This window comes from Salvelinus alpinus, chromosome 30 (genome assembly GCF_045679555.1).
Source record: "Salvelinus alpinus chromosome 30, SLU_Salpinus.1, whole genome shotgun sequence".
Classification (NCBI taxonomy): Eukaryota; Metazoa; Chordata; class Actinopteri; order Salmoniformes; family Salmonidae; genus Salvelinus; species Salvelinus alpinus.
Genome location: NC_092115.1, coordinates 43,136,183 through 43,154,938, shown reverse-complemented (window position 1 = coordinate 43,154,938; position 18,756 = coordinate 43,136,183). Strand labels below are relative to the sequence as shown.

Here is an 18,756-nt window from a genome sequence, read left to right as displayed (position 1 = left end):
AAGTGCATGTCAGAGCAGAAACCAAGCCATGAGGTCGAAGGAATTGTCCGTGGAGCTCCGAGACAGGCTTGTGTCGAGGCACAGATCTGGGGGAGGGTACCAAAACATTCCTGCAGCATTGAAGGTCCCCAAGAACATGATGGCCTCCATCCTTGTTAAATGGAAGAAGTTTGGAACCACCAAGAACCTTCCTAGAGCTGGCCGCCCGGCAAAACTGAGCAATTGGGGGAGAAGGGACTTGGTCAGGGAGGTGACCAAGAACCGGATGGTCACTCTTTAATTTGATTAGAATCTCTTTTAGTCCTCATTTGGACTAATCTTCCAAGAGTCCTTAAACATTCAAATACAATTTATAATACGATCACATTTTCACATATAACACACTGTTACAAACAGACATAATACACTGACATATTGACCAGATAAATACTCTTTTAACAGTCTAAAAAGATAGATTGATTCTTCTTCTACCATAGTCCAGCACAACATTCCTATGTGTTATATTTAAATGGTTTTAAAGTATTGTTTGAATTTATATATTGAAAGGTTTCTGGTTTGCTCAGATAAATTATTCAATTTCTTTATTGCTCTAAATCGAATTGTTATTTTGCCTATTTCTCTTTTCTGTCTGGATAACACAGATGGGGGACAATCTTTTCCTAGTATTTACTGAATGTCTGTTTCTTACCAACGGAATACTGTTGTGAATAGAGTTTTAAATGGTGTATATTATGAAATATAATAAGCGTGTTTTTTTCAATTATCCTGTTGATTGATGACCAACCAAGAGCTTTGAGTATGACTACAACAGAATAACCATATCTCCACCGTAAAACAATCCTTGCTGCTTTGTTCTGTACAATCTGCAGCCTCCTAATTTGAAAAAAAAGAAAAATAGCTCTCCTGTTGTCCTGGTTTGCAGAAGAGGATGTCTTCCTTAATTGACCCCCCATAAACGTAAAGGACATATACCAGGAGCTGTGCCAGGCCCGCCACGTCTGTTGACTCATCCAGCTGTAACGCATAGAATTCACTGGCTTGTATGTGAAGCAGTAATTGTTTCAAAACATCTCCTGCCATGTCACTGATGCGTCGTGAATAAGTGTTTTTTGATGAAGTAATTGTCTGTATAGTTTTTTGGGCCTTTTCCCCCAGCATTGTCCCAGCCATATCTGCGGCAGCAGGAAGAATTAAGTCCTCTAAATAGTATGGGGCTTGCCTGTCCTAGCCACTCGGTAACTCACCATATAAGACGCTTCTAGCCCCTTATTAATGGTATCTGTTGCTTTTACACATGTCTTACTACTCGAAAGTCGTCTTAATTCTCGCTCAAAAAACTCAGGTGGCTTATTTTTCAAATTGGCATGTTTTGTTTCTAAATGTCTGCACAAGAGTGAAGGTTTCATTGTATTTGAGAAACTCCTCACAAGTCTTCATCTGACAGCTTCATTAAACAGTGCCCGCAAAACACCAGTCTCAACGTCAACAATGAAGAGGCGACTCCGGGAAGCTGGCCTTCTAGGCAGAGTTCCTCTGTCCAGTGTCTGTGTTCTTTTGCCCATCTTAATCTTTTCTTTTATTGGCCAGTCTGAGATATGGCTTTTTCTTTGCAACTAGGCCAGCATCCGGGAATCGACCTCTTCACTGTTGACGTTGAGACTGGTGTTTTGCGGGTACTATTTAATGAATCTGCCAGTTGACTTGCCAGTTGACTCTGTTTCTCAAACTAGACACTCTAATGTACTTGTCCTTTTGCTCAGTTGTTCCCCGGGGCCTCCCACTCCTCTTGCTATTCTGGTTAGAGCCAGTTTGCGCTGTTCTGTGAAGGGATTAGTACACCGCCTTGTACGAGATCTTCACTTTTTTGGACATTTCTCGCATGGAATAGCCTTCATATCTCAGAACAAGAATAGACTGACGAGTTTAAGAAGAAAGGTCTTTGTTTCTGGCCATTTTGAGCCTGTAATCAAACCCACAAATGCTGATGCTCCAGATACTTAATGTCTAAAGAAGGCCAGTTTTATTGCTTCTTTAATCAGAACCACAGTTTTCAGCTGTGCATACATAATTGTAAAAGGGTTTTCTAATGATCAATTAGCCTTTTAAAATTATAAACTTGGATTAGCTAACACAACGTGCCATTGGAACACAGGAGTGATGGTTGCTGATAATGGGCCTCTGTACGCCTATGTAGATATTCCATAAAAAATCAGCCGTTTCCAGCTACAAAAGTAATTTACAACATTAACAGTGTCTACATTGTATTTCGGATCAATTTGATGTTATTTTAATGGCCAAAAAATGTGCTTTTCTTTCAAAAACAAGGACATTTCTAGGTGACCTCAAACTTTTGAACGGTAGTGTAAGTGAACCCCAAATCAATGTAGTTCTCATCATATTTGCGCCTCTTCGATGGTCCAACATCCCTGTCTGTTGTTCGGTGCTTTCCCAAGTAAGGGGGCAGTAGCTCTTCAGCTGCATCAGATTCACAACTGTCAGTGTCCATGCGAGCTGGGCTAACAACAAATGTAGAATTACTGACGCTAGCATTGGATGTACTCGTGGAAGCAGAACAACTTGTGTCGTCGACAGGTGCAGGTGTAGTACTGCTGGTAGTAGCACTATTACCAGTAGAGCTGGTATACAGTGGGCTCCAAAATTACTGGCAGCCTTGACTGGCAATGCACAAACAATGCTTAAACAAATATAAACAATATAGTTATAGAAATAAACTCAAAATACCAACATGTGAGAAATACTGTACTTTATTAATGTTTCAATGGAACCAACCAAAATAATTTATTGATTTAATTAAAAATCAATGTCCTCCTAATCAAGGTTTCACAGTTAATGGCACCCTTAAAGATTATTGTAAAAACATCTACCAAAATTAAACCATGAATTAAATTCCACTTATTTAAGTTTATCTAAGTCTTAAGGAACTATATTGAGCCATTACATCACTTCCTGTTTCACTAGGGTATAAAAATGAGGTAACACACATGTAATATCCCTTTGTCATCCAACACCATGAAGAAAACAAAATAACTAGCAGTTCAAAAGAGACAGATGGTCATAGACCTTCATAAATCTGGTAATGGCTACAAGAAGATCCACAAACGATTGAATATACCACTGAGCACTGTCAGGGCAATTATTAGAAAACCCTTGTAATAGGGTTAGAGGCAGAGAATCCCAGTGGAGAGAGGGGAACCGGCCAGGCAAAGACATCAAGGGCGGTTCGTTGCTCCAGTGCCTTTCCGTTCACCTTCACAATCCTGGGCCAGACTACACTCAATCATAGGACCTACTGAAGAGATGAGTCTTCAATAAAGACTTAAAGGTTGAGACCAAGTCTGCGTCTCTCATATGGGTAGGCAGACCATTCCATAAAAATGGAGCTCTATAGGAAAAAGCCCTGTCTCCAGCTGTTTGCTTAGAAATTCTAGGGACAGTTAGGAGGCCTGCGTCTTGTGACCGTAGCGTACATGTAGGTATGTACGGCAGGACCAAATCGGAAAGATGGGTAGGAGCAAGCCCATGTAATGCTTTGTAGGTTAGCAGTAAAACCTTGAGATCAATATGGGTGCCTTGACGAGGTCATCCCTCCTCTTAAAAGGTATGTGCTTCTGAATGTACAGTGCTACACCCCCACCATTCCTATTCCTGTCCCTTCTCAGTAGACCATATCCTTGAATGTTAATTTGCCCATCATTTACAGATGCATCTAAATGTGTTTCCGTCAAAGCTAAAATATGAATATTATCTATGTTGACCAAGTTAAAAACCTCATGTATTTTGTTAGGAAGGCTACATACATTAACCTGAGCTATATGCAACCCTTTCCTTATCAAGTGGAGATCAATAGAGCATGTATTCATTATAGTTGAAGTTGCTATGATACACTACAACACACAAACTCAGATTTGAACATTGGATTAAAATAGCCAGGGAGTTACTCTAGAATCCCGATACAGTTGCCCGTTGATGTAAAGTGTATCCATCACCACCTCCACCTTGCCATGAATAGAGTCTAGAGTACCTTTCAGTGCCGTGTTCTCTTTCATTAGATCATCAATCTGACGTTGGCTGAATTCTAGACTGGCACATATTGCATTGACGTCCTCTCGTAATATATCCAAGACATGAAGTTTGGCAAGCCTTTGATTGATCAATTTTAACAAGTCAACATCCATATCCTTAAACCTCTCCCCACTCTCCACACGTGTCCTCTTGCTCGGGGATGGTTTGGTGCCATCGTTGATACCGCTTGGCCAACTTGGTTTGTTTTGTTGATTGGGTTTGTTGTCCTTAACAGTGCTCGACTCCTCCGTAACCAGCGACATGTTTCTTTGAGCTCGTCAGTATCTCTCGTCAATGAATCGTTCAAGCGCCTCAACAGTTTCTGAGCCATCCAGCGTGTTTGCAGGCAGAGTAAAATAACAAAACAATGGACGGATCTTTCTGGTAGATACACGCAATACATAAAAAAAACTAAAAACGATTGTCTACTCACTCGTGGTTGGAGGAAGTGCTAGTGTTAAAGAGGATAAGAGAAACACTGTTGTTTTGTTAGCGGGTTTTCAGTAGTCCAGTGACACAGATCGCTGTGTTGGCTGATGGTTGAATCTATTCAAAAGGAAAACCTGACAGAGTTCCTCTGTGGAGATGGGAGAACCTTCCAGAAGGACAACCATCTCTGCAGCACTCCACCATTCAGGCCTTTATGGTAGAGTGGCCAGATGGAAAAAAAACTCCTCAGTAAAAGGCACATAATATCCCACTTGGAGTTTGCCAAAAGGCACCTAAAGACTCTCAGACCATGATAAACGAGATTCTCTGGTCTGATGAAACCAATGTTGTGCTCTTTGGCCTGAATGCCAAGCGTCAAGTCTGAAGGAAACCTGGCACCATCCCTTCGGTGAAGCATGGTTGTGGCAGCATCATGCTGTGGGGATGTTTTTCATCGGCAGGGACTGGGAGAATAGTCAGGATCGAAAGAAAGATGAACAGAGAAAAGTAAAGGGAGATACTCGATGAAAACCTGCTCCAGAGCACTCATGACCTCAGACTGGGGCAAAGGTTCACCTTCCAACAGGACAACGACCCTAAGCACACAACCAAGACAACGCAGGAGTGGCTTCGGGACAAGTCTCTGAATGTCCTTGTGTGGTCCAGCCAGAGCCCGGACTTGAACCCGATCGAACATCTCCAAAGAGACCTGAAAATAGCTGCGCAGCAACGCTCCCCATCCAACCTGACAGAACTTGAGAGGATCTGCAGAGAAGAATGGGAGAAACTCCAAAATACAGGTGTGCCAAGCTTGTAGCGTCATACCCAAGAAGCGTTGAGGCTGTAATCGCAGCCAAAGGTACTTCAACAAAGTACTGAGTGAAGGGTCTGAATACTTATGTAAATGTCATATATATATATTTTTAATAATAATAATGGGGAAAAAAAATAAATAATATATATAAAAAATTCTCAACCTGTTTTCCTTTGTCGTTATGGGGAATTGTGTGTAGATTTGAGGGGGGGGAAACTATTAAATCAACCCATTTTAGAATAAGGCGGTAAGGTAACAAAATGTGGAAAAAGTCAAGGGGTCTGAATAGCCCGAATGTACTGTATATATCAGGTCGTAACTGGCAAATTGGGAGGGTTGGGGGTTGTTGTTAAACCATGGGGTCTGTTTGCAGTTTAAATTAGGGAGGTGTTAAACAATAGGAGTTTTAATGAATTTACCTGCAAAAAAGCAGAATCATTCACACAGACCCAATACCTGTATTTTGGTTACACGGTCTGTGAAAATGCAGGAAAAATTAATACATCTACATTTTTTGGGAACCCCTTTCGGAAATACGAAAAAGCTGGTATAAAAATGAAGGTATGGTACATTTGTGTGATTTTGGTCTGTGTATGAAAGGGATACAAGATAATCCTTGAGTCATGAGTGGAATTTGAAGGGCATTATGTGACCGTTAGTATGATACTGTGTGTTGTTTGAGGAGTGCACAGCCCTTGTTCCGGTGTCCGGGTGGTGAAAAGGGTGACAGCAATGACGTTGATGTCATTGGTTAGTTGTGCTTGCTTTGTATGCTGATGTCCATTCAAAGCAGATCAATGTCAGTCATTTTTCAATTACATTGCCTGGCAGTTGTGTTTCCTGGTAGGAAAGATGAGTACCAAGACATTTTAAGTGACTGCAGACTAAAATGGCAGTCTAAAAGGTATTTAAGGACCCTCTGTCTCTTCACATGGCAGGTGACGCTTAGGGTTGTCTGACATCTCGCCAACGGAGGAAAAAAGTAATCGAGTGTTCCAAGTTCAGAAGCGTCTGCTCTCAACTCCTCCCCCCAAAATCAATGAAGTGAAACAGTCTTTTAACTCCTCTGGAACAGTTAAGATTTGGCCTAAACACCTTTGTCAGAAACTATTATCATATGATTCTGATATTCAATTCTTTCAGATATTATTTTACCTTTACTTAACTAGGCAAGTCAGTTAAGAACAATTTTTTATTTTCAATGACGGCCTAGGAACAGAGGGTTAACTGCCCTGTTCAGGGGCAGAACGGCAGATTTGTACTTTGTCAGCTGGGGGATTTGAACTTGCGACCTTTCGGTTACTAGCCCAACACTCTAACCACTAGGCTACCCTGCTGCATATTAGAGGAAGCACCCAGGAAATTGGGAGCTAATAATGGGAAGTAGCCTCCTTTTCTTGTCTACTTTTCTTCATTTGCATTGCTCTGACAAACGAATAGGTGAAAGCTAATTGTTGGAAACTAACTAGATAACTTTCATATATACATGTTTTTATGAATAGTGCAAATGACGCAGGTTCGATGAGAAAATACACGTTGTAATTGTTATCATCTGGTTATAGTACTGTGTCTTTCCCTCAGGTTGTAGATTGAGAGTGTGTCATCGTTGTAACTGTCATCTACTTTTTTTATCGTTCTCTTCCCCTCAGAGTTGGAGGAGGAGGTTAGTAGTCCAGCAGTAATGATTTTGTTGTATTACTCCATCTCTTCCCCTCATGGCTGAAGGTGAGAATGTATAGTTGTAATAATAAAGTTGACTGGAGAGTGCATGAAGTTGCAGTAACAGTATTATGATATCTGTTTCCTTCAGGGTTGGAGGTGAGAAGGTGCTCCTGCTGTCTGCGGCGGCCTGGGGGGCTATGACAGCCTTCACGCCCGTCCTGGCCCACTTCTGCTCTCAGCCCATCTTCTCCATGACGCTGGCCCGCTTCCTGATGGGGCTGCTGCAAGGTTAGAGGTCACTGGGCACTGGGAGCGAATGAACAGCTATTCTGCGTCTCAGATGACACCCTATTATTTCCTACATAGTGCTGTAATTATAACTGGAGCCACATAGGGAAGGGAAAAGCAACTGTGTGCCCAAACCGAGAGAACTGGTTTCTGGTTAAGAGTCATTTACTGTACAAAACCAGTCAATTAGTGTCTCTGTCCTGACCAAACAAAAAGGGTCTCAACTTCAGAACTACATAGCCTGCGGCTTTAACTTTTAGAGTGGCCTCTGGGGTTGAAGTTTGACTTTATTGCTTCCTCTTGAGGTGTAACTGTTTGTGTTTCCTACTTTATTTGTGATTTTTTTTTTAACCCTTGTTTTAAGTTGACTGAAAACACATTCTCATTTATAGCAACGACCTGGGGAATAGTTACAGGGGAGAATGAGCCAATTGTAAGCTGAGGATGATTAGGTGGCCATGAGGGTACAGTATGAAGACCAGATTGGGAATTTAGCCAGGACAGGGGGGTTAACACCCCTACTCTAACCTTAAGTGCCATGGGATCTTTAGTGACCACAGAGAGTCAAGACATCCTTTTAACGTCCCATCCGAAAGACGGCACCCTACAGTGGTTCCTCCTTTAAAAGTTGTGAGCTTACACCGCGGGACTTAGAGGGACCCAGCGTCACGGCTTCATCGCTCCAGACCACCACAAGGGGGAGTTAGAGCACTCATTATGCATTTCGGTCCCAAGGTTTTTATATGACCAATCATATCGAGTGGTTCCAATGATGAATTTGACGCGAGCCACCCGTCCCTGGTGACTTTCTTCAACAAAGATGGCTGACAAAACATTATGGTGGAAGCAAACGTAAGTAATTATATTGACGACAGCTCAGCATTCAACACCATAGTCCCCTCCAAGCTCAGGACCCTGGGACTAAACACCTCCCTCTGCAACTGGATCCTGAACTTCCTGACAGTCTTCCCAAGGCGGTGAGAGTAGTTAGTAACACATCTGCTACACTGACTATCAACACGGGGCCCCTCAGGGGGGTGTGCTTAGTCCTGTTCACCCACGATTGTGTGGCCAAGCACGACTGCAACACCATCATCAAGTTTGCTGATGACACGACAGACTGATCGCTGACGACGATGAGGCAGCCTGTTGGGAGGAGGTCAGAGACCTGGCAGTGTGATGCCAAGACAACAACCTCTCCCTCAAGGTCAGAAAGACAAATAAGCTGATCGTGGACTACAGGAAAAGGGGGGCAAGCACGCCCCCATCCACATCGATGGGGCTGTAGTGGAGCGGGTTGAGTTTCAAGTTCACTAAAGAATTAACATGGTCCAGACGCACACAGTTATCAGGGCAAGACAGCGCCTCTTCCCCCTCAGGAGGCTATAAAGATTCGGCATGGGCCTTCAGAAACTCAAAAAGTTATGCAGCTTTATCATGTAGAGCAGGTATTCCTAAACTTGGTAGGCGCAATGCCGTCGGGGGTATGCCAACTGAAAATGTGATTCACTTTAATTTAAAAAAAAAATTCTTCAAATTTTCAACAAAAAATAAATTCTTCAGATTTTCAAACAGTACATTTATATTTTCCAACAGAGCTATACATTTGGGTGAGTTTCTTTTTTTTTGTCGCCTGAGTAGCCTCGTTTCACTGCCAAAAATAAAATTGAAACCATCTAGTGTTGAGCAAAATAACAACACAATGTCAAATACAGGTAGCCTAGTCAAATAATTAACGTCCAATCACATTAACTGTTACTCTCTCGCGGGAAACCTTCACTCTTGTGCAGACATTTAGAAGTTAAACATGACAATTGAAAAATATGCCACGGGAGTTTTTTGAGTGAGAATAAAGACGACTTTCGAGTAGTAAGACGTATAAAAGCAACAGATACCATTAATAAGAAGGGGCTAGAAGTGTCTTATATGGTGAGCTACCGAGTGGCTAGGACAGGCAAGCCCCATACTATTGTGGAGGACTTAATTCTTCCTGCTGCCGTGGATATGGCTGGGACAATGCTGAGGGAAAAGGCCAAAAAAACTATACAGACAATTACTTCATCAAACAACACTGTTTCCCAACACATCAGTGACATCAAATGGACAACAAGAGAGGATATGTTTAAAGTACTGGACAGCTTTGTGACATCAAATGGACTTTGGTGGTCAAGATGTGTTGGTGTCTGTACTGATGGCGCAAAAGCCATGACAGGGAGACATAGTGGAGTGGTAGTGTGTTTGTAAGCAGTTGCTCCCGACGCCACTTGGGTACACTGCAGCATCCACTGAGAGGCTCTTGCTGCCAAGGGAATGGCTGGCAGCTTGAAAGACGTTTTGGACACTACAGTGAAAATGGTTAACTTTGTTTAAGCAAGGCCCCTGAACTCTCCTCTATTTGCTGCATTATGCAATGAAATGGACAGCGATTATGTAACACTTTTACAACATGTAGGAGTGCGCTACAGAGAATGGGAGAAACTCCCCAGATACAGGTGTGACAATGAGACTCGAGGCTGTAATCGCTGCCAAAGGTGCTTCAACAAAGTACTGAGTAAAGGGTCTGAATACTTATGTAAATGTGATACTTCATTTATTTATTTTATACGTTTGTGAAATTTTCTAAAGACCTGTTTTTGCTTTGTCATTATGGGGTATTGTGTGTAGATTGACGAGGGGGAAAAAACAATTTAATCTATTTGCGAGTAAGGCTGTAGCGTAGCAATGTGGAAAAAGTCATGGGGTCTGAATATTTTCTGAATGCACTGTATATGTACATAGCTACCTCAATTACCTCGTACCCCTGCATATTGACTCAGTACTGGTACAACCTGTATGTTCTTTTTGTGTATTTATTTATTGTGTCACTATTCAAAATGTTATAATTTTTTTTTATCTTTAACTCTGCATTGTTGAAAAAGGACCCGTAGGTAAGTATTTACAATTCAATTTAGATGTTGATTTGACGCGCATCTGTCAGGATATGAATCATTCGTTTGTTGACTCTGCAGGCGACAACGCTTTCGTATTTGAGATAATGGTGTTTTTCTTTTGCCGTTTTCCACTTTCTGTCATTTTACTAACATTTATCACATTGCCTAAAGAAGACAGAATAACGAAAGTTCCTTCCAAATATGTATTAAATGAATGAACCAATGTGTGTGTGACACTATATAGCGTAACAGAGCTGTGTGTATCTGTACCTCCAGGTGTGCACTACCCGTCTCTGGTTAGCCTGTGTTCTCAGAAGGTGGTGGAGAGTGAGAGAGGATTCCTCATGAGCACTGTGGGCAGTGGCTCCTATCTGGGGTGAGTCTGGCTCTGCAAAACTTCCTGTTTCCACGCTGATCTAGGGTGGCAAATATTACTGGATACTACCAGAGTTTTCGTCACTTTGAAGAATTTTTATGTCATTTATCACAAGACATCTAGAGGCCCTTTTGGGTACTTCGAATGATCACAGTAAAAACAAATCCAATTTTATTTGTCACATGCTCCAAATACAACCTTACCGTGAAATGCTTACTTACAAGCCCTTAACCAACAATGCAGTTTTAAGAAAATAGAGTTAAGAAAATATTTACTAAATAAACTAAACTAAAAAAAAAAAAAAAAGAGAGAAACAATGACAATAATGAGGCTATATACAGGGGTACTGGTACCGAGTCAATGTACAGGTTAGTAATGAGGCTATATACAGGGGTACTGGTACCGAGTCAATGTGCAGGTCAATAATGAGGCTATATACAGGGGTACTGGTACAGAGTCAATGTACAGGTTAGTAATGAGGCTATATACAGGGGTACTGGTACCGAGTCAATGTACAGGTTAGTAATGAGGCTTTATACAGGGATACTGGTACTGAGTCAATGTGCAGGTCAATAATGAGGCTATATACAGGGGTACTGGTACAGAGTCAATGTACAGGTTAGTAATGAGGCTATATACAGGGGTACTGGTACCGAGTCAATGTGCAGGTCAATAATGAGGCTATATACAGGGGTACTGGTACAGAGTCAATGTACAGGTTAGTAATGAGGCTATATACAGGGGTACTGGTACCGAGTAAATGTACAGGTCAATAATGAGGCTATATACAGGGGTACTGGTACAGAGTCAATGTACAGGTTAGTAATGAGGCTATATACAGGGGTACTGGTACAGAGTCAATGTACAGGTTAGTAATGAGGCTATATACAGGGGTACTGGTACCGAGTAAATGTACAGGTCAATAATGAGGCTATATACAGGGGTACTGGTACCGAGTCAATGTGCAGGGGTACAGGTTAATAACGAGGCTATATACAGGGGTACTAGTACCGAGTTAATGTGCAGGGGTACAGGTTAGTAAAGAGGCTATATACAGGGGTACTGGTACCGAGTCAATGTGCAGCGGTACAGGTTAGTCAAGGTAATTTGTAGATGTAGGTAAGGGTAAAGTGACTATGCATAGATAATAAATAGCAAGTAGCGATAGTGTAACAACAAAGGTGGAGGTGTCAATGCAAAAAGTCCGGTTGGCCATTTGAAGAATTGTTCAGCAGGCTTTGGGGTAGAAGCTGTTAAGGAGACTTTTGGACCAAGACTTGGCGCTCCGGTACCGCTTGCCGTGCGGTAGCAGTGAGAACAGTCTAAGACCTGGTTGACTGGAGTCTATGACAATTTTGGGGGCTTTCCTCTGACACTGCCTAGTATAAAGGTCCTAGATGGCAGGAAGCTTGACCCCAGTGTGTAATTATCTCTGTCCCTCTGTGTGGCCTTTTCACATGTTAGATATATTATTAATCAAATAAGATGGTAAAAAAGAAAATAAATTGGAACTACAAAGCTGTAAAACGTTATCCTAAATATAACATGTTTAATGTAGAGAGACACAGGAGAGGAGCACTTTGGTTTTTAGTTCATCCACGAGGTGCTCTTTGATTATGGGATGAAATACTTTAGAGCAAAAAGAAGTTGATGCTATACAGTAAACAATGGCCAATAAGCCTGGATATAAACCCGTTGTCCACCACTATTCTTTGTCACCCTGATGAAGTCTGTTTTCTTATTCTTGCCATGCATACGCCGTAAAACAATAAAGGCTACTTCATTTTTTCACTACATGAGAGTGCCTTAATTATTTCTGGAAGTTTGTTTACAGTAAGGCTTTTCGAGCATTGCTTACTATCCAGCATCAACTCCATTTTGTTCTATAATATGTTTACTTCCTGTCACGATCGTCGTAAGGATTGGACCAAGGTGCAGCGTGGTAGGCGTACATTTTCTTTTATTTAAATGAACACCGAACAAAAACAACAAAATACTGAACGAAACGTGAAGCTACTGGTGTGCACACAGGCAACTATCTGTAGACGAGATCCCACAAACACAAAGGGGAAATGGCTGCATAAAATATGATCCCCAATCAGAGACAGCGATGAACAGCTGTCTCTGATTGGGAAGCATACCAGGCCAACATAAACCATTAATCTTTTGTCCTTTGTCTGTACACTATGCCTTGAATCTATGCTATCGAGCCCAGAAACCTGCTCTTTTTACTCTCTGTTCTGAATGTGCTAGACGGCCAGTTTGTATAGCATTTAGCCGTACCCTTATCCTACTTCACCTCTGTTCCTCTGGTGATGTAGAGGTTAATCCAGGTCCTGCAGTGCCTAGCCCCACTCCCACTCCCCAGGTGCTCTCATTTGTTGACTTCTATAACCGTAAAAGCCTTGGTTTCATGCATGTTAACATTAGAAGTTTGTTTTACTCACTGCTTTAGCACACTCTGCCAACCCGGATGTCTTTGCCATGTCTGAATCCTGGCTTAGGAAAACCACCAAAAACCCTGAAATCTCCATCGCAAACTATAACATTTTCCGCCAAGATAAAACTGCCAAAGGGGGCGGTGTTGCAATCTACTGCAAAGATTGCCTGCAGAGTTCTGTATTACTATCCAAGTCTGTACCCAAACAATTCGAGCTTCTACTTCTAAAAATTCACCTTTCCAGAAACAAGTCTCTCACTGTTGCCGCTTGCTATAGACCTCCCTCTGCCCCAGCTGTGCCCTCGATATCATATGTGAATTGATTGCCCCCCATCTATCTTCTGAGCTCGTGCTACTAGGTGACCTAAACTGGGACATGCTTAACACCCCAGCCATCCTACAATCTAAGCTTTATGCCCTCAATCTCACACAAATTATCAATGAACCTACCAGGTACAACTCCAAATCCGTAAACACGGACACCCTCATAGATGTCATCCTAACTAACTCACCCTCCAAATACACCTCTGCTGTTTTCAATCAAGATCTCAGCGATCACTGCCTCATTGCCTGCATCCGTAATGGGTCTGCGACCAAACGACCACCCCTCATCACTGTCAAACGCTCCCTAAAACACTGGCTATTCTTTAAAAGTGCCTTCCTCAACATCTTAAAAAGGTATGCCCCATTCAAAAAAAATTGAACTGGGAATAGATATAGTCCTTGGTTCACTCCAGACCTGTCTGCCCTTGACCAGCACAAAAACATCCTGTGGCGTTCTGCATTAGCATCGAATAGCCCCCGTGATATGCAACTTTTCAGGGAAGTTAGGAACAAATATAGACAGGCAGTTAGGAAAGCTAAGGCTAGCTTTTTCAAACATAAATTTGCATCCTGTAGTACTAACTCAGAAAAGGTCTGGGACACTGTAAAGTCCATGTTGAATAAGAGCACCTCCTCCCAGCTGCCCACTGCTCTGAGGCTAGGAAACACTGTCTCCACCGATAAATCCACTATAATTGAGAATTTCAATAAGCATTTCTCTACAACTGGCCATGCTTTCCACCTGGCTACCCCTACCCCGGTCAACAGCCCGGCACCCTCCACAGCAACCCGCCAAAGCCCCCACCATTTCTCCTTCACCCAAATCCAGATAGCTGATGTTCTGAGAGAGCTGCAAAATCTGGACCCCTACAAATCAGCCGGGCTAGACAATCTGAACCCTCTTTTTCTAAAATGATCTGCCGAAATTGTTGCAACCCCTATTACTAGCCTGTTCAACCTCTCTATCGTCTGAGATTCCCAAAGATTGAAAAGCTGCCGCGGTCATCGACCTCTTCAAAGGGGGTGACACTCTAGACCCAAACTGCTACAGACCTATATCTATCCTACCCTGTCTTTCTAAGGTCTTGGAAAGCCAAGTTTACAAACAGATTACCGACCATTTCGAATCCCACCGTACCTTCTCCACTATGCAATCTGGTTTCAGAGCTGGTCATGGGTGCACCTCAGCCACGCTCAAGGTCCTAAACGACATCATAACCGCCATCGATAAGAGACATTACTGCGCAGCCGTATTCATCGACCTGGCCAAGGCTTTCGACTCTGTCAATCACCACATTCTTATTGGCAGACTCGACAGCCTTGGTTTCTCAAATGATTGCCTCGCCTGGTTTACCAACTACTTCTCTGATAGTTCAGTGTGTCAAATCGGAGGGCCTGTTGTCCAGACCTCTGGCAGTCTCTATGGGGGTGCCACAGGGTTCAATTCTCGGGCCGACTCTCTTCTCTGTATACATTAATGATGTTGCTCTTGCTGCTGGTGATTCTCTGATACACCTCTACGCAAACGACACCATTCTGTATACTTCTGGCCCCTCTTTGGACACTGTGTTAACTAACCTCCAGACGAGCTTCAATGCCATACAACTCTCCTTCCGTGGACTCCAACTGCTCTTAAACGCAAGTAAAACGAAATGCATGCTATTCAACCGATCACTGCCCGCACCTGCTCGCCCGTCCAGCATCACTACTCTGGACGGCTCTGACTTAGAATACGTGGACAACTACAAATACCTAGGTGTCTGGTTAGACTGTAAACTCTCCTTCCAGACTCACATTAAGCATCTCCAATCCAAAATTAAATCTAGAATTGGCTTCCTATTTCGCAAAAAAGCATCCTTCACTCATGCTGCCAAACATACCCTCGTAAAACTGACCATCCTACCGATCCTCAACTTCGGTGATGTCATCTATAAAATAGCCTCAAACACTCTACTCAAAAAACTGGATGCAGTCTATCACAGTACCATCCTTTTTGTCACCAAAGCCTCATACACTACTCACCATTGCGACCTGTACGCTCTCGTTGGTTGGCCCTCGCTTCATACTCGTCGCAAAACCCACTGGCTACAGGTTATCTACAAGTCTCTGCTAGGTAAAGCCACGCCTTATCTCAGCTCACTGGTCACCATAGCAGCACCCACTCGTAGCACGCGCTCCAGCAGGTATATCTCACTGGTCACCTCCAAAGCCAATTCCTCCTTTGGTCGTCTTTCCTTCCAGTTCTCTGCTGCCAATGACTGGAACGAACTGCAAAAATCTCTGAAACTGGAAACACTTATCTCTCTCACTAGCTTTAAGCACCAGCTGTCAGAGCAGCACACAGATTAATGCACCTGTACATAACCTATCTATAATTTAGCCCAAACAACTACCCCATCCCCTACTGTATTGATTAATTTATTTTGCTCCTTTGCACCCCATTATTTCTATTTCTACTTTGCACATTCTTCCACTGCAAATCTACCATTCCAGTGTTTTACTTGCTATATTGTATTTACCTCGCCACCATGGCCTTTTTTTTTTGCCTTTACCTCCCTTATCTCACCTCATTTGCTCACATTGTATACAGACTTATTTTTCTACTGTATTATTGACTGTATGTTTTGTTTATTCCATGTGTAACTCTGTGTTGTTGTATGTGTCGAATTGCTATGCTTAATCTTGGCCAGGTCGCAATTGTAAATGAGAACTTGTTCTCAACTAGCCTACCTGGTTAAATAAAGGTGGGGGGAAAAAAAGAAAAAAATAAGAATAATCACCTAGATGACCCACCCTAGTCACTATCACGCCCCAACCAACATAGAGAATAAACAGCTCTTTATGGTCAGGGCGTGACACTTCCTTCTTCTTTTTTTTTTTTACACACTTTTATTTATTTTACTACGTCTGTGTTTGTTGTACATTTTTTGGCACCAAACTGGTGGCAGTTGTGAAAAAAGGCATTAGTTGGAAGAGTTATAATGCCATTGTTGGATAGATGCTTTTTTCATTAATTAGTCTATTTTCTCTTGAGCCATGTATTCTATCCACAAGAAACTCATGGATAATATGGACACAGATATAAAAAAATTAGCACTGTATATGAATTCATTTTGATATATTACCGAAGATTCCTTTAACTTTGGTAAATTACCAGTAGCTTTGCAACCCTATGCTGACCTAAGCTCCATTTTTTTGTTTCCCCCACTGGTGTTTAAAGGGTAGGATTGAGGGAGGCTAAGCTGATCCTAGATCTGTGCCTTCGGGCAGTTTTTACTGGGGGTGTTTTAAGTGCTGCTGTTGTTGAGGTCATCTGTTATGGAAGCCAGGGTCAGCCGTTTGTCTTTGGAGTTGCGGGGGGGATGTCATTTTGGGCTGGCCATAACCAACTCATCAGGGAGCCACAGACGTTTCTCTCTGTCTCCAGTCAGGAGTTCTCCACAGATGGTCTTGTTTTGCCATTGCAGTAAAAAAACAATACGGTCTGCAGCTAAAGCTTTAAACTACACTTTGAGTGTATGACCAGTGCTGTTGTCTCCTGCAGGACACTGGTGATTGGGGGGGCTGGTTCCCTCATGCTGGACCAGTATGGTTGGGAGAGTGTGTTCTATGTGTCTGGTCTACTCTCTGTCCTCTGGGCGTACTGCGTGTGGAAATACCTGCTCAAAGGGGAAGGTAAGGCGTGCGTATGTGTTCTGGGTTTATGAGCAATGAGAATATGCATATCTAACTGAAAGTAAACACATTTGCTAGCCATCTGTTCCCATTGTTGTCATGAACTTCCTCTGAGCTCCACACTGAGCTCAGACTTTCCTCTTTCTCTTTCTTTGTGTGTGTGTTTGTTCCAGGTCCTATCATCACATTGGAGTCGCTGGGTCGTGGAGGGCCCCGGCCCAAACTGTCCAGGAGACACTGGCTACGTCTCTTCAAACAACCTGCTGTCTGGTGAGATAAGGCCCACACACAATCCTCTCTGATCAGCTCACTTCCCTGTAGATGTTTCCGTCTCACATGAAGGCTTCATTCATATCCTCTGTGCCTGTCTCTATTGGCTGTTATTTATAGAACCCCATGCAACTGATCGGCCCTGTTTACAATGACAGAAATCATGTCTTGTCTGGTTGGTTGATTTTATTTCCTGTAATGGCTAAACCACACCTTGATAGGAAAATGAACCACTGAACAGAAATGTCACTGACTGTGTGGGTGGGGGTTGGTGTGAGCATGGATTTGCAGCACGGGACTGACACCGTTCAGTTCTTGAATGAGCGAAACTCAGTGGAGAGAAAGCTATTTAAACACTCTGAAATAAATGTACAATGAACATACTGACATTGCTTGTTTTTATGTTGCACAAGCACATTAATATAATTGTAGTGGTGACCCATACGTAAGTTTTTACAGCCAGTAAAAGTAGGAACTGCTGTGGAATATTTTCCGAGCTTTAAAATATGAGTCATAGAAGTGGTACACTAACTTATTTCTATGTGTTTGCTCTCTCTCTCTCTCTCTCTCTCTCCCTCTCCCTCTCCCTCTCTCTCTCTCTCTCTCTCTCTCTCTCTCTCTCTCTCTCTCTCTCTCTCTCTGTCTCCATTATCCTCCCTTCAGTGCTGTGATTATTACGCACCTTTGCACTGCGAGCACCTTCTTCACACTGTTGTCATGGCTACCAACTTACTTCAAGGACACCTTCCCTGATGCCAAGGTAACTTGCCCCCTCCATCCCTCCTCTTCTCCCGACCCATCCCTTCGGAAGACAAGACAAAACAGAACTTGAAATGCCACATTGGAGTTCAAGGTTGGAATGGCAAAGACAACAGACACACTTGAAAGTGTACATACGAAATGGCTCAAAGCGAGTCAGACCCCCCTGCATCTGACAGACCTGTGTAATACCACTGAGTAAACCAAGAGAGGGCGCTGTAGACATGGTGTAGACATAAAACTCTGCTAGCTAAGGAACTCGGATGTTCCCCAAACTTAGATGTTCGCCAAGTTGGATCACTGTCTCTTAAAAAACGTATGGGTTATTAATGTCGTACATGTCTGAGGTAATATCAGTGTTCTTGGTGTTAAATGTTATGGTGTTCTCCCCGCAGGGTTGGGTGTTTAATGTTATCCCGTGGTTTGTGGCCATCCCCTCTTCTCTCTTAAGTGGCTGTCTCTCTGACCACCTTATCAGCCAAGGTAATGCCAGAGATATCAACTATTTATCATCAGGAAACAAATGAATGTTTTACTTATCAGTCGAAGTTGGTAGGTACCCTTATACGATTGTCAAGGTTTTTAACTATTGCTCTGTCCCACATCTCTCTCTCTCTCTCTGTCTCTTTCTGTCTCTCTAGGGTTTGACACTGCTGCTGTGAGGAAGCTTATGCAGGTATTGTAGCTTGTTTCCGATTCAATGCCA

The 18,756-nt window shown here is 42.7% G+C and overlaps 1 protein-coding gene across 1 annotated transcript in view; it reads left to right on the top strand.

Annotated features, from left to right (window-relative positions):
• The window catches only part of LOC139559801 (voltage-gated purine nucleotide uniporter SLC17A9-like), a 29,620-nt gene that overhangs the window by 2,659 nt on the left and 8,205 nt on the right, over positions 1–18,756 (top strand). Inside the window, exons 3-9 of the mRNA XM_071376161.1 lie at positions 7,137–7,276; positions 10,483–10,582; positions 16,891–17,021; positions 17,195–17,291; positions 17,955–18,051; positions 18,446–18,533; positions 18,692–18,726. Coding sequence (XP_071232262.1) covers positions 7,137–7,276; positions 10,483–10,582; positions 16,891–17,021; positions 17,195–17,291; positions 17,955–18,051; positions 18,446–18,533; positions 18,692–18,726 — 688 coding nt within the window. The remainder of the gene's footprint in view (positions 1–7,136; positions 7,277–10,482; positions 10,583–16,890; positions 17,022–17,194; positions 17,292–17,954; positions 18,052–18,445; positions 18,534–18,691; positions 18,727–18,756) is intronic.